The 13,342-nt window shown below is 44.1% G+C and overlaps 1 protein-coding gene across 1 annotated transcript in view; it reads left to right on the top strand.

The window, feature by feature from the left end:
- Positions 1–1,194: 1,194 nt before the first annotated feature.
- The window catches only part of CRYBG3 (crystallin beta-gamma domain containing 3), an 82,586-nt gene continuing 70,438 nt past the window's right edge, over positions 1,195–13,342 (top strand). The window contains 1 exon segment of the mRNA XM_041480178.1: positions 1,195–1,590. Coding sequence (XP_041336112.1) covers positions 1,490–1,590 — 101 coding nt within the window. The 5' untranslated portion in view covers positions 1,195–1,489.

The following is a 13,342-nucleotide window of genomic DNA, read 5'->3' as shown; positions in this document are numbered from 1 at the left end:
CAGACAGTAAGTTTTTTTCAGGCTGTTTTCTTGCTGCTGCTCTGCAGATGGGCCTAGAGTATCACCTTTATATCTGCCTGTCACAATGACATAGTGGTTAAGAAAGAGGTTTGGGTATGGATCAAGGTGAACAAATTGGAAAAATATTACATTATTACACCTCTCTTACAGCAGAGAGGTGATCACTGGCACAGGTTACCCAGAGACCTTGGAGATGGAGATATTCAAAAGCCATCAGGACACAGTCCTGGGTAATCTGCTCCAGGTGGTCCTGGTTAAGTAGGGGATTGGACCAGGTGACTTCCTAAAGTCCCTTCCAACCTCAACCATTCCACAGTTCTGTGAAATGGCACAAAGCAAAAAGGAGCTGATATTAAGGTGTAAGGTGGAGGCAGTCACAAAGAGCAGCAGAGATGCTCACAAAGATGAGAAAGTGTGGTTCTGAATTTAAAATCCTTGCGTCAAGGCTGATCTATTTTACCAGTAGCTCACACTCAGTGAATCATTAAGGTTTTGTGCATCACCTCGATCTATAAAATGAGGATAGCGTTTGTCACTGTGCTGTTGCAATGGCAAGGTCATCTGTAGGTTTAGTTTGATGTTAAGTCAAGGGTGGCCACAATTCTTGGAAGGAGCAAAACGAAGGGTTTGGTATTAAAAAGCCCAAAACCAAACAAAAAACTAAACCAAACTCCTTTCTAGGAAGTAAACTCTTTGAAAGACAGAAGAACTCCTTTCTTCCAAGCCACTTTTCGTCAGCAAGGGTGGTCTGACCTTCCCCTCCAGTGACAGAGAGGGGAGAGCTGAAGCCGCAGCCGCTGCTGCCGTGTGCCTTCGCTCGCTGCCAGTGCTGACAGCACAGATGCTGTGCCCGGGACAGCGCGAAGCCCGTTCCTGACTCTGCAGGGACAAGCGAGTGCAGCATCTCCAAGCCGGCCCGCCTCACAAAGCACCAGGCTGGCGCTGGCGCTTGCAGTCACTCAGGACTGGAGATTCTCAAGGCTGCCTAACCTTTTTCTTCAGAGGTTTGTTGTTGTTTTGCTTTGGCTTTTTTTTTAACCTCTGATCTTTTCTCTTTGTTCACACCAATTATGACCCATTAACTTAAAAAAAAGGCAACAAACCCAAACCAAACACAGCGCGCCACCCTCCCGGCGCGGGGGCGGAGGGCCCTCCCCCTCCGCGGCCCTCGCTCCCCTCAGCGGCCTCGGGCGCTCGGCAGGGCAGGGGCCGGGCCCTCCCTCCCGCCTGCCAGGGCGCGGATGGGGCTCCCCCATCTCCTCCTGCCGCTGCCACAGGCAGCCCCCGCCTCCGAGCGCGGCTCTCCCGGCCCGCCCCGCCGGCAGCAGGGCGGGAGCGCGGAGCGGCGGCTCCTCCCCGGGGCGGAGGGACGCGTTCGCCGCCTCCCTCCCGCCTGCCGCCGCCGCGGGGACTCGGTGCCGGGCGGCTGCTGGCGGCGTCTCCCGTCCCGTCCGGTCCGGTCCCGGGGATGTCCGGCGGGGGCAGCCGGCGGCGGGCCGGCCCCTCCTGGCACAGCACTTTCTCTCGCTTCTTCTCCAGGAGCCCACCCGGCGAGGGGGCGGCGAACAGGTACGCGGAGCACGGGGGCCGCGCGGTGCCACCTGCGCGGCCGGGGGACACGGGGGGAGCGCGGGGCTGAGCGGGGCCCCGGGCCGTGTTGCGACACTGCTGGGTGGCGGGGCAGCGGGAGGAAGCGAGCGTTCTCCGCGGGGAGCCCGCGCGTCCCGGGAGCGGCTCCCGGGACAGCGGCGGGGCGGCGGCGGCTCCGGGGGAGCTGCGAGCGGGCTGGGAGCGCGGCTGACAGCTGCTGACACGGCCGGGAAGGACGGGCTGTCCTGGGGCACCGCTGCCGTGCGGGCACGGCTGCTGCTGGGCGCTGGGGCGGGGGGACTCGGGGGCTCCCCGGGAGGTGCATCGAGCACCGCCGGCCCCGCCAGGCTCGGCGGAGCCCCGGTGGAACGTGCTGGGAATAGCGCGGCCCTTGGCTCCTCCGCCGCGGTCAGCGTCCTGTGGCCCGGGTCGCAGCCCCTTCCTCGGCGACTGAAAGCAGGGCAGGGCGCTGAGGGCTTTGTTTGTTTGTTTTTCCTTTCCAGTTTTCACGCTGAAAGTTTTCTTTTGGACTGGTGTAAATCAGGCGTTAATGCAACATAAATATTACTGGTGTGTTTAGGTCTCAATGCAAAATTTGTGGTTTATGGAAACTTCGTTATTAATAATTTTTTTTAGCGCAAGGAGGCTTTACAAGATGAAAAGGTTTGGAAACTTCTTGTGTATTTGTTCCTCTTCCTTTTTTTTTTTTTTTTCATTATTATTATTGTGGTGGCTGATTTCTGTCTGTAACTAGGAAAGAAGCACAGATAAGTTTCCTTTAGTTTCTCGGGCAGCCTTACTGTCAGCCCAAGTTAACAAGCATATTTCTGTGGTGAAAAGGTGTTAACTGCCTAGGCCTTACTTCCTCAGGTGTAGTATTTATTTTTTGCTTTTGACATGTTGGTTTTAATCTGGGTCATTCTTGACATAGGGCATAGGTTTGTGTTTAAACTGAGACAGTAAACGCTGTTTAATCAGATAGCGGCTATCGCAGTAGTGAAAAGCTGTAGGAACTTGCACTGCATATTCTCAGCAGTCATGGGAAATAGCAGAGCCTATTGCTCTTTTACACTGAGCACCTTACACAGTCTTGTAAATGCGCCATGAGGATGTTTAACTTTGCGGGTTAGTTTCACTGTAGGCATTTGACATGCCAGTACACCACCAAGGATCCGCTGGTCTTTTATGAGCAGAAAACGTTGCTTTTTTATTTAGTGGAAAAAAGAAATTGGGAGCAAGGCTGCTGCATCAAGGACATCTTTACAATTGCTGGAGTAGCCTGGCTGTTTTGTCTGGTGGGGGTGGTTAAGATATGGGAGAAGGCAAAGGTTTGGATCTGGCTGAGGACCTGGAGAGGCAATAGGACAGGTTTCATCGGATGACACCTTGCCAGCTCCCTAGAGCTGTGGTTTGGGATAAACAAAAAAGCCTTGCGGTCACCTCGGTGAGGAGGAGAGTGATGCCACTTCAGTGGCTTGTGCACTCCATGGCCGATCTGTAGGTAGCACTCACGGCAGACCTACTCCACTTAACTCGGGGCTGCACTCTAATCTCTATCCCAATCACAGTTTCATTTCCTGCAGCCAGGAGCCTTTTCTTTATTCGGAAGCTGGGACAGTCCGAGCAGATACGCAAAGGCTCCGGCCCCTCGGCCTCGCTGCTGAGCTCCTCACGAGGGTCCTTCCTGGAGCCCTGGCCATCCCAAGGCCCATTTGGTATGTTAAGGAGCTTTTCCTTGTTGTGCCGGGCCGCAGCGTGGCACGTTCGTCAGGAATGCTGACGTTCTCGTATTTGGTTTCCAGTGGCAGCCTTGTTCGCAGATTAGCGTAATTGCATACATTACCCAGCGCCGGGCTGCGTTCGCTCCTCGGGTTTGTTCAGCGAGCTCGGCCCTGCCGCAGGATGGATCGCTGAACAAAGCCGGAGTGCGGGGAGGGGGCACCAGGGATGCCCTGGGTGTTTGTTGGGAAGGTGTGGAGTGCCTGGGCGAGTTGGGGAATGCAGCTTTTGTGAAGGGCTAGGAGAAATGTATGCACCACCACGGAATCCCCTTCGGGTTATTGGCAGGATATATGCTGGAATCACACCAGGTTTTCTATATATGTGTGTGTGTGTAAACTTTTCTCTGGAGGTATTCTACTTAGTGATGGGTTTCAAAAGAGCAGAAGACCTAAGCAGAGGGGGAGCAGTATATCACACGCACCCCGTGTGCCCGCACTGACCTCTGGAGACATGCATCACACTTGGTGCCTCTGCAGAATGTGGTGGTTTCCTAAGTTATAAAAGCATGCAGAAATGAGCCTCTGTCCGTCCAAAAGTCATTCTCCATCTGCTCCTGCAAATTAGGCTGTGGTGGGTGGCTGGAAGCAGCCAGCTTTCCTTCCTTCCCCCATGGGCAGAGCTGCCCTCTTGCTCCAGACCCTGTTCAGATTTACCTGTAAAAACCACAAGAACCAAAACCCAAACCTACTGTGACCTTGGTTTAAAATAGGAGGAAGGGGACAGGGGGGTGTTACATAGTTTGTTAATCAGTGTCTTAGACTCTTCTGAGAACCTCATTTGACAAAAAGCTTATGTTAATAACTCGCCCTTACATCAGTGTGTAGCTCTGATGAACATGAGACTCGCTGGAGGCTTGCTTGCTTGTGGAAAAACTAAGCTGCGCAGGTTAGTTGTAAGTTTTGTGGCAGCAAAAAGCCCAGCACATGCCTTAGGAGTTCAGTTGGCTTTTACATAAAATGTAGCCAAATGGAAAGCATCTCCCCCCCAGTGCTTGCCTGCTGCTTAGGAGTTCTTCAGAGTTGGGGCTGCTTTGAATGGCTTCAGTGCTCTTCATGCCAGGTGTCTATCATTGACTTCCATCAAGGCAGTCACTATGCTGTACTGAGCTATTTGCTTTTTTCAGTAATACACAATTGGTTTTTGGTTACCACAGTGTTTGTCCTGGAGCAATCTAAATCCCCGGGGTGACAAAACCCAATTGCATTTTCACTATTCTAATAGAAGTCTCATAATTTTTAATTTTTTTAAACTAATGCATGTATCTTTAGTCCATCTGGAAGCAGACGCAGCTTTTACACTGTAAGCCTACACTGCGGATTCTTTCAGAAATATGTGGCTTCTGTGGCTGAGCAATTGTTCTTTTGTGAATAAATGTGACCTTTGGGGTGGTGTGACACTTTTTACTGAGGTACCATCAAAATGTTCTTTGAACTATGAATGCATTTTATTAGTTATTCTGTGTAGTGTTTAGCAGGTTCATTTCAGGTTTCTCTTTTTCTCTCCCAAGCACTGTTGGCTGGTCACAGAGCTACCAGTGCAGATTTGGTTTGTCAGGATATTTTGTCTGCATTGCTGGAGTATACCAGAGACATCAAGCAGGGAAGAGCAACCTTTTAGCTGTTTAGAAGGATTTTTGGGGCTGATTTGTTTGCTGGGATTTTTCTTTTTGGGGGGCTGAGGTTGTTGTTCCATTCATCCATTAGTATCTTACTGAGAGCTTTCAGAGATTAAGAACTTTGTTTATTCTGCCTGAGGAGAGATTAGAGAGTCTTTTTCTTCCTTTGGGACTGCCAGTCATTGTTCCTGTTTACAAAGAACATGTATTTTTGTAGTTGTAAAAACTGTGCATTTGAGGGACTGCTGGAAATTGATGGAAAAGGGAGTAATAAATTTCAAACCTAGTTCTTCTGAAATTGCTGCCTCCTGGCTGGGTTTGATTCAGATGCCATTGGCATTTTTGAAGAAATCCATTGTCTGCTGGAAAAATCAATCTCTGCTTTCTAATAAAGAACCTTTTACTTTCAAAAGCCAGAACAGGATTCTTTGTGTTTTGTTAAAATTTAGCTTATTTATGAGTCTACATGAGGGATGGTGGTTTGTGGAACCACCAAGGGCAATACTCCAACCATATAGAAGAATTCAAATTAGACTTGCCTAAGTAAGGTGCATTATGAAAATTCTCTGCACATTTGTTAATTTGGGGTTTCTTTCTTCCTTTTTGCTTTCTAGATTTTTCTGTTATGGTTTCCATTGCAGGATAACTCAGAATAGTATGAAAGGCGTTGATTCAGCAGGGAACCAAAGTGGTTGCCTATAATAAAGCAGGTAAATAGTTCTGTGCACTTTAGTGGGACTGCCTGCTTGGGCAGAACACGTACGTGGATGTCTCATGGGACTGAGACCAGGAGAAGCAGGGCCAGCAGCTGGCCATGTGTGTGAGAGACATTTCCTGAAGGAAATGTTACTAGAGCCTTAATTATAATGGAAGCGCTCCTTGGAAGAAACAAAGCAACATTTTTTCCACTATTTTAAATGTTAACAGCGTTCTCTCCTTTTCCAGTTATTGGCATAAGGGCCAGAGTCAATGCAAAAATATTTCCAAAACAGCTACAAGTCTGTGGTTTTAAGGAAGAGTTTTGCAAAGATCAAAACGCCTTGGACTTCTCCTCTAGTGAACAAAAGGCTCCCAGGTGGAAAAAAAATTAAGATTCTGAAACATGTTGCTGTGGGGATTGTATTTCTAATTATTGTAAGTTCTTGAAACGGTGTAAACCCAGTTACTGCTTTTAATTTCTGAGGGGCTTTTGGATTTTATACAGTTCAGTTCATATGCTATTATACTTGCAGGCAGTAGCACAGCACTGGGTGTCTCAGGCTTTAACTCAGTTCTTCAGGTATATTAATTTTCATTTCTGATATCGTTTTATCTGTTCTTACTGGCTTTGCAGTATCACTTTTGAAGACTTAAGGTCGGAAACGTTGCCTTCCTTACTCATTTCACTTTCTCATGTCAGTTTCCAGACACAAGGTCTAGTCTCCAATAGTGTTGTTATTGTGGTTTCATGACTTGCCTTATTTTGAAATAGAATGTTGTTTTTCTGAATGTTCCACTGCTTCTTAAGTTCATGATAAAATATTTTTCCAAAGGCAGTAAATCTGCTTAAGGAGGTCTTGAGACCTAAGTGTATAAACACCTTGGGGATCTGCATTTCACCTATGAACAGTGTTGTGTTGGGGCAAAAAAGTAAGAAAAAGTTATTTCTTGTGAGCACGTGAACAGAAAAGGCAGGAAGAATTGCAGTGGTAACATACTTTTATTTTAATAATCAGTTTCAGGCTGCAAATTTGGCCATAGAACTTATTTTGGTAGGCATGGAAAATGCATGCCTTCAAAACAAAAGAGGGAGCTTTGGTGTCTGCACAGTGTGAACAAAGGTGGGAGTTCTGGAGAGTATTTTCTTGGGTTGAAATTGTAGCCCTCTACCGAAAGTTTTCTCCTCCAGCCTGACTAGAAGAGCTCGCTGTACTTTACTGGTGACACCAGTCTCTCTTGCTTGTTTTTTCTGGGGTGCTTATCCTTAATGAATCTTTTTGAAATTCTGGTATGCTCTGTTTATCAGAACACCAGTTGCTGCTGCTTTAAAGCTGCCCTGGATTAGGTTTTTTTTAAAAATATCTCCTATTTTTATGCCATTTTGTAAGTACCACTGTCAATCCTCCTCACCACAAAGATGCCCTTTGCAAACAGTTCTGTTCCCCATCAATTCAATAAATTTAATCTTATAAATGCTTTGTAAATCTGTTTCTGATGTTATACCAAGTGTTTGTGTTAGTGACCAGTAACATATCTATGTCATAAGATTGCTGGAAACTGTCTAACCAATCAGACTGGCAAATAGGGAGCAGATTCCACAGCAGTGCTGGTTACTATGCCTGACAGATGCCAGAAGGAAAACCTGGATGTAATCTGCTATAATCACACTGCCCAACAGTGGAGCAAGCTCTGCTCTGAAACATTTATATTTCTTTCTCCAGCCTTCGTAGGGCTGTTCAGTTCCCTCACATGTAAAATGGATTAAGTTATTTAGCAAGGGTCATCATACTTATTTCCCTTAGCAAGGGTCATCATATTTATTTCCCTTAGTTCTAGCCTTTAAACTTAAGGTACATGTTCAGTGTAACATCATGGTTTGGTTCTTCAATTTTTTTTCATGTAAACTCTCATTGTAAAATGTGGCTTATCTGCGATTTTTGTGACGTATTTATTTTCCATTATAGTTTTAGTTGCTTGTTTCAGTCTTCATTTAATACTTACACACTTTGTGTAGCTGACATAAACCCTGCAACACAGCACTGGTGCTGCAGAACGTGAAGCTGACCCAGCTTTGCTGCACAAGCGAAGAACAGTATGTAAATCAGCAGCAGAAACAGGTCTGAGAGGAAAAATTGTTTCAGTTAAAACAATCTAAATTGCTTATTGCTCTCTGTAATCAAACCAGTTTCGAAATGAGGGTAGTTTAATTGAATATAATCTATTTTGTGCTATTTCAATGCTTACATTAATCAGCAATTGTAACACTTCTCCTGCCTAATTTCCTAGTTTCTCCTCCTTCTGGCTCCTTTTTCTCTTTCCTTATCTTTCTCTGCTTTCTTTCCTTTTCCTCCGTTTACCTTCTGTGGTTTTTTAATGTAATAGCAGCTTTGCTTTCCTTTGACCCTCTAATTTCAAACTCAATAACTTGTTTTTATAATTACCATTGGTCTTAATGTCTTCAATTCATCTCCCCTATGTGTGTGGCCTAAGCTTAAGCACAGAAGCAGCAGCCAGAAACTTCACATTCAAATTTCTGTGCAAAATTCTCCCTCTCTTTAAGACAAGCCCCAACAGCCTTGCCAGAGACTAGAGGCAGATTTTGTCACTGCTGCTGCTATTCGGTTTCCCAAGAAGTGTGCTGGCCTGGGAATCTTGCTAAGAACTTCACTGGAAATTTCTCATTTCTGAGCTTTTCAGAAAAGAGCAACATTGTGGTTTTGCGGGGAGGGAAACAGAGGAAAGAGGTTTAAATCCATTTAATTCATTGGGGTATTTTTCTTCTAAAATGCTAGCATTTTTATTTTCTGTTAAATACTAACACATTTTAGGTGTCGCTTGATGCACAAGCCAATTTTTTGTATTCAGTTGATTTCCTCATATCTTGTTGCCACTGAGATTTACAGTAATATTTTCCTTTCAGGCGATTTAACAAATGGTTACTGTACCCTTGCTCGTATTCCTCAAGGTACATGCCGGAAGTTTGACTCTTAAAAAGTTGACTTCTTAGATTAGGTTCTGATACTTCTCCCATCTGCACAGCACACAAATGGCTTCGTAAGTGTGACGATAGTGCCTAGAGGAAGGTGCTTCCCTTTAAAGTCTATTTTATTTAGTTGGATTAAAAGGAAAGGACAGAAAAATTGATTTACTAAGTCTCCCAGGCGACGTGAGAAGTTAATAAACATGGGATTTATTGTAACATCACTGAAAGATGGGAATTGTCAAACTCAGTTTTGTTTATGAGATTACAGCTTCACTTGACAAACTGCTGAAAAATCATTCTTAGATGCTTAAGCACTGATGCCCCACTTAAAATGTTTGGAAGTGCAATAACAGCAGACTAAAGCTCAACATACAGAGGATTATAAAAAAACCAGACGTAATAAATAATTTTGTACTTGATCTGCTTGAAGAAAATGAAAAGGATGTATTTTTGAATCAATTTGATATCTTCCCAGGTAATTTAAAAGAGGACAAAACTGTAGCATGTGAAGTTTGCAGATGGTGTGAGTGAAAAGTATGGAAATCACCATGTAGATGACATTGGAAACAAACTAAGTTGCCGTGGTTGGCAGCCAGTTAAACATGAGCTGCCAAAGTGGTGGCTCAGAGAAGAAAATATGATTGTTGGGTGTATAAACAACAAACCACGTGTGTTCTGTGGATGCTTTGGTTACTGCAGTACCAAGTCCAGTTTTGGTGTTTGTGATTTATCATTAAAAAAATGCTGGCAAGCTGAAAATGGCTCTGGAAAGATCTCCAGAACAATTTGATGTCTGGAAAAACTCCCTCACAGAATAAAGTGAAGTAGCTCAGTGGCATTTAGTTTAGAAATGACAGTGTTAAAGGTTGAGGAATGACTCTGCCTCAAGGAATGTAACTGGAAGGGAAATCAGATTTAAGTGCTTTATGTTATAGTGTGGCTTCAAGAGGTTGTTTGAATCCGAGACCTTTATAATCTGTCCCACACAGATGTAGATTGATGGAGAGATGAGACTTGAATAGTTAAGCCTGATAAGTAGTGAATTTAGTAGCAGTTTACATGGAAAGGCCTTATTTACAAATGTGGTCATTTTTCCACAGTTTGTTGTCTTTTAACCAAAGCTTATAACTTCTTGTCACGTGTTAAAGGCTTGATGCAGGTCTCCCTTGGTGAAATTTCATAATCTAGATTATGCAGGAGGCCAGCTGCAGTAATTATAAGGGTCTGTATGGCAAGCAGGGTAACTGGTGTGTGTGTATATATATATATATATATATATATAAATTTAAAAGTCTGAATTTTTTTGCAGTTATCTTTTTAATTACCGCTTGGAAACTGGGACAAAGAAGAAACCAATACTAAGCAACCTATGGCTCTTTGCAGTTTTATAATAAAAATTTCATTACTACTGCTGGTTTGTGGATATGGTGTGAGAATTCCTGTAATGTGCTGAAACTTGATTGAGGTCTTGCACATCTATATTTGATGGTATTATTAGACTTGTGGGTTTCCATTCATTTACATTCTTCAGGGAGGCTCTTGCACAAATGGATTTTAAAGTACTAGGTGATGAAATCCTTGTTTCAATGTTTCTCCATTGAAATATCTTCCTGGAAGGTCAGCACTGCACGTGTTACTGTTGGCACAAAGTAAAATTGGAAAGAAGTCATGACATCAGAACCACATGAGGTGTATTTCCCAGAGAGAGATGTTAGGTTTGTTCAGAGAGAAAGGAGAGAGGCAGGGGTCAGGAGCTGGGATGACACCCCAGAATGCTGAAATAAAGAAAGTAAACCTAAAAGGCATCTGAGGTTGGACATTGCTTATTGTCTTACCATTACAAGTCATCACATTAAATGGTTCCTGAGTTAATCTGAGAGGACCAGTTAAAAGCAAACAATGCCAGCCTTATGTGTTAGCAGGGTGGCTTTGGCTAGTCAGGGAGTCATCTGTCCCCAGGAGAAAGAGAAGATGGCAAAATGCTGGAGCACTCACCTGGCTGGTTACATGTGGACTGCATGAAAAATAAATGCTGGAGCTGCTGCATTGGAAGAGCTTTGATTCACAGCCCTGGGAGAAGTAAATCCACATGTCAACATCCACAAGTGCTGTGGTGGTGCTGAACTGCAGTTCAGCTTTAGTCAGCTGTCCCCGTTTCCTTAAGGGAGTGCCCGTTAATTTCCCCCTTCCCAAACACCAACAGGCAGTCTCTGCCTTCTGCTCATAAAAGGTATCTAAAATATCACAGCAATTACTTTCAGTTTGAAGAACTCTGCGTGTGGTCAGTCTCATCCAAACTTGTGTGTTTGTGCTTTATTCCTTATATGTTTCCTGTAGCTTTTTTTTTTTTTATCTGTCACAACACATTCACAATCTGCTGCGTGCATAACATGGGTGGGGTGGATTAATAAAGGAAGAAGGGGATGGGCTTTTAATTTGCAAGTTCTGAGGGATTGTTATGAAGGACAAGGGTGGAGGAAGCAGACTTCTCACACCATACAGAGATGCTGTGAGGGCCTTTTGAAGATGTGATTGTTTGTAATTGTCTTGTTCTGTTTTTAGAGGCAGTTGCAAAAGACCTTGAAAGCCATGTACTTAAATATGCTCCATTAAATTGCTTTTTTTATTGTTGTTGACTGTAATCCCTCATGTAATCTCTCTTTGTGTGAGCAGCAATGCAGAATTTGAACATGTCTTGCTCATAAGAATCTCTAACCTCTCTTTCCAAAGTGTGATGATTAAAAGCTTGGACCACAAACCTGCTTCTAGTTCAGACACCACCTGTCCAAGTAATACAGAAAGGTCAAAACAGAGGCAGCAGCAGAGGAACAAAAAGCAATAGAAAATGGCACAAAGAAAGGTTTGTTGAGAAGATACAAAAGATACCATTCTGTAACTTAAATTTAATCTTGATTAGTTAGAGAATAAGAGTGATGCTAATCAGGTTAGGCATGCTGGCAAGACAGTAGAAAGAGCAGCAAGACAGCTGAGGAGAAGAAATCCCTCTAACCTTCCTCTAAACCTTCGCTAAAGATTAATCCATCTCTGTTGGATGCACTAATACGTAAGAGAAAAAGCAATGTCTAGCAGAAATAGCAACAGAAGGGCAGTAGATTGCATGTCTGGGTTTCTAGAATTAATTGTGACAGTGTCTTTTTATTTAGTATTTCCATGCCTTTTTTTTTTCCTCCCTTTAAATCTATAAAATTTGAGTAGTATCTGTCTAAATATGTTAACAAGTGGTTGTGACAGTGTGTAAGTGGTTGCCTGGATAGGTAAGAAGCCCATGCAAGCAAGTTGGTAAGAGATATTTTCTTTCTTCTGAAGACCACACTTTGTTCTTTTACTTCTTAAAAGCAAAGACGAGTCGATTGATGGGTTAGTGGAGGCCTATTTCTGGGTGTATGATGTAACAACAGTAGTTTGTGAAGCACAGAGTTGAAGATTAATTCATCTTCCTGACTGGACCCGTGTGAAATGCTCTCCTGAGAGGTGTGTGGTTAAGCACAAACCTAGCTTTAGATGTGCTCATCTAGAGAAAACATTGGTGGTTCCTGCAGTGGCAAAATGCTCCAGGAAAACATGCTCCAGCTTTTCCACTGCTCTGGAAAAGCTTAAAACTTTGTGGAGCCAAACTTGATAAATACACCTGTAGTCCTAGGTCACAGTGATGCCGTGAATGCAATGATGAGAAGAGGGAAAGCCCTAAGTTGTTGTGGTGATTGCTAAGTTGCATTGTGTGAATGAAATGAGCAGTAGCCAGCAGGTTCTTCAGTCCCAGGCACTGAGTGTGGCCCAGCTCCTGTGTCTGTGGTGTTTAGGCTGTAAAAGATAACCTTGCCTCTTTGAGAGAAACAAAACCATTTTATCCTAAACAGCCCACGAGGCCTTTGTGCAGCAAAGAAGCTTTTGTGCTGTAAAACTCATTTGGTTTCAGAGATCCATTTAGAGCTGGGCCCTGGCTAAGGGGAGGAGAGGTTCACCCCAAGCCACCTCTGTGATGTGAGGGGCAGTGGTTTGTCCTTTCTGTTCCTGCTGAGTGACATTTGTTGCCCCTTCCCTGTGCTGTTGGAAATCACTGCGCTGCAAACTGGATCACAGGCTGGATTTTTCCTCTAGGAAACTTCTGCCCACCTCTTGATTTTATCGAAAATTGTCACCCTACTGAGAGCCCTTCTTGGCTCAGTTAAGGATGTAGAGATAACTCAGGTTGAGGAGGAAGGAGTAGAGATTTCTGAAGCTGGTTCTGCTGACAAAGTCAGCATGTTTGAGGAACTACACCCTAAAGCAAAAGGTTAAGGAATGTAGAAACACTAGAATATAAACCGTGAAAGGGTGTGGGGAAATGCTTCCAGAGTTAGGGTTATTTTATGGTGGAAAATTTTGATACTTTTTTTTGACTTGTTGATTTTAAGATGCTTATCTGCTGCATTACATTCTTTCAGTTTTGGTATGTATGTTATGGTATTTCTATGGCTAGCTAGGAGAACATAATTCAGGCATGTATTTCAAATACAAACAAGAAGTAGGAAAATGAAGAAAGTTTGGGGGTAAAAAAACCACATGATATAAAGGGAAGAATATGAGCAAAACAAAGTCATGCAATAATTCAACACTGGTATAAAGTATGCTGGCAGGACTTAATGAAAGCA

Source organism: Pyrgilauda ruficollis, unplaced genomic scaffold (assembly GCF_017590135.1).
Source record: "Pyrgilauda ruficollis isolate IOZ18807 unplaced genomic scaffold, ASM1759013v1 scaffold50, whole genome shotgun sequence".
NCBI lineage: Eukaryota > Metazoa > Chordata > Aves > Passeriformes > Passeridae > Pyrgilauda > Pyrgilauda ruficollis.
Note: the sequence above shows the minus strand (reverse complement) of the source record. Positions and strands in the feature narration are given on the sequence as shown.